The 957-nt window shown below is 42.7% G+C and overlaps 1 protein-coding gene across 2 annotated transcripts in view; it reads right to left on the bottom strand.

Annotated features, from left to right (window-relative positions):
* Positions 1-957, bottom strand: part of LOC106871355 (alsin) — a 92,992-nt gene that overhangs the window by 22,053 nt on the left and 69,982 nt on the right. For both annotated transcript variants that reach the window (XM_052970013.1, XM_052970012.1), the window contains exon 17: positions 400-605. In XM_052970013.1, the coding sequence (XP_052825973.1) occupies positions 400-605 (206 nt within the window). The remainder of the gene's footprint in view (positions 1-399; positions 606-957) is intronic.

The following is a 957-nucleotide window of genomic DNA, read 5'->3' on the forward strand; positions in this document are numbered from 1 at the left end:
TGAGGAGGGGAAAAGAGGAAGATGAGGAGGGGAAGAGAAAGAGGAAGATGAGGAGGGGAAAAGAGGAAGATGAGGAGGGGAAGAGAAAAAGGAAGATGAGGAGGGGAAGAGAAAGAGGAAGATGAGGAGGGGAAGAGAAAGAGGAAGATGAGGAGGGGAAGAGAAAGAAGATGAAGATGAGGAGGGGAAGAGAAAGAAGATGAAGATGAGGAGTGGAAGAGAAAGAAGAGGAAGCTGAGGAGGGGAGGAGAAAGAAGACGAAGTGAGGAGGGGAAGAGAGAGAAGACGAAGATGAAGAGGGGAAGAGAAAGAAGAGGAAGGTGAGGAGGAGAAGAGAAAGAAGAGGAAGGGGTGGGGACAGGAGAACGTAGTAATGCCATAGAAAAATCGAACCCTTACAAGCCGTGTAATTTTCCTTTCATCCAAGCTCCATTGTAGACTGCATCTTTAAAGGTGGAATGCTTGGTGAACTTGTGCTGTGCCTGTCGTACTAAAGGTGGGTTGAAGCGGTTCATTTCCACCTGGCTACAGCCACTGGTCGATGTTGATTTCCTTGGTCGATAGCAGTTGTTAATGGAACTGTTCAGCTTTATCAGCCACTCAGTCTACAAGAAATGCATAGAATCATCACCATCATTATCATCATCATCATCATCAACAACAACAACATTGATATTTAAATTGTCATTATCTTTTATGCCTTACTTGCTTCAGTCTTTGGACTGCAGTCATGCTGGAGCACCACCTCGAAGAAGAAACTTTTAGTCAAATGAATTTAGCCCAGTACTTATTTATGTTTAAGCCTGATATAAATTGTATCGGTCACCTTTGCCAAACCACCAAGTTGCAGGTGGATGTAAACACACCGACACCAGCTGTCAAGCAGTGGTGGGGTACAAACACAAAAACACAGACATATATATATATATATATATATATATATACATATATATATAT

This window comes from Octopus bimaculoides, chromosome 8 (assembly GCF_001194135.2).
Source record: "Octopus bimaculoides isolate UCB-OBI-ISO-001 chromosome 8, ASM119413v2, whole genome shotgun sequence".
NCBI lineage: Eukaryota > Metazoa > Mollusca > Cephalopoda > Octopoda > Octopodidae > Octopus > Octopus bimaculoides.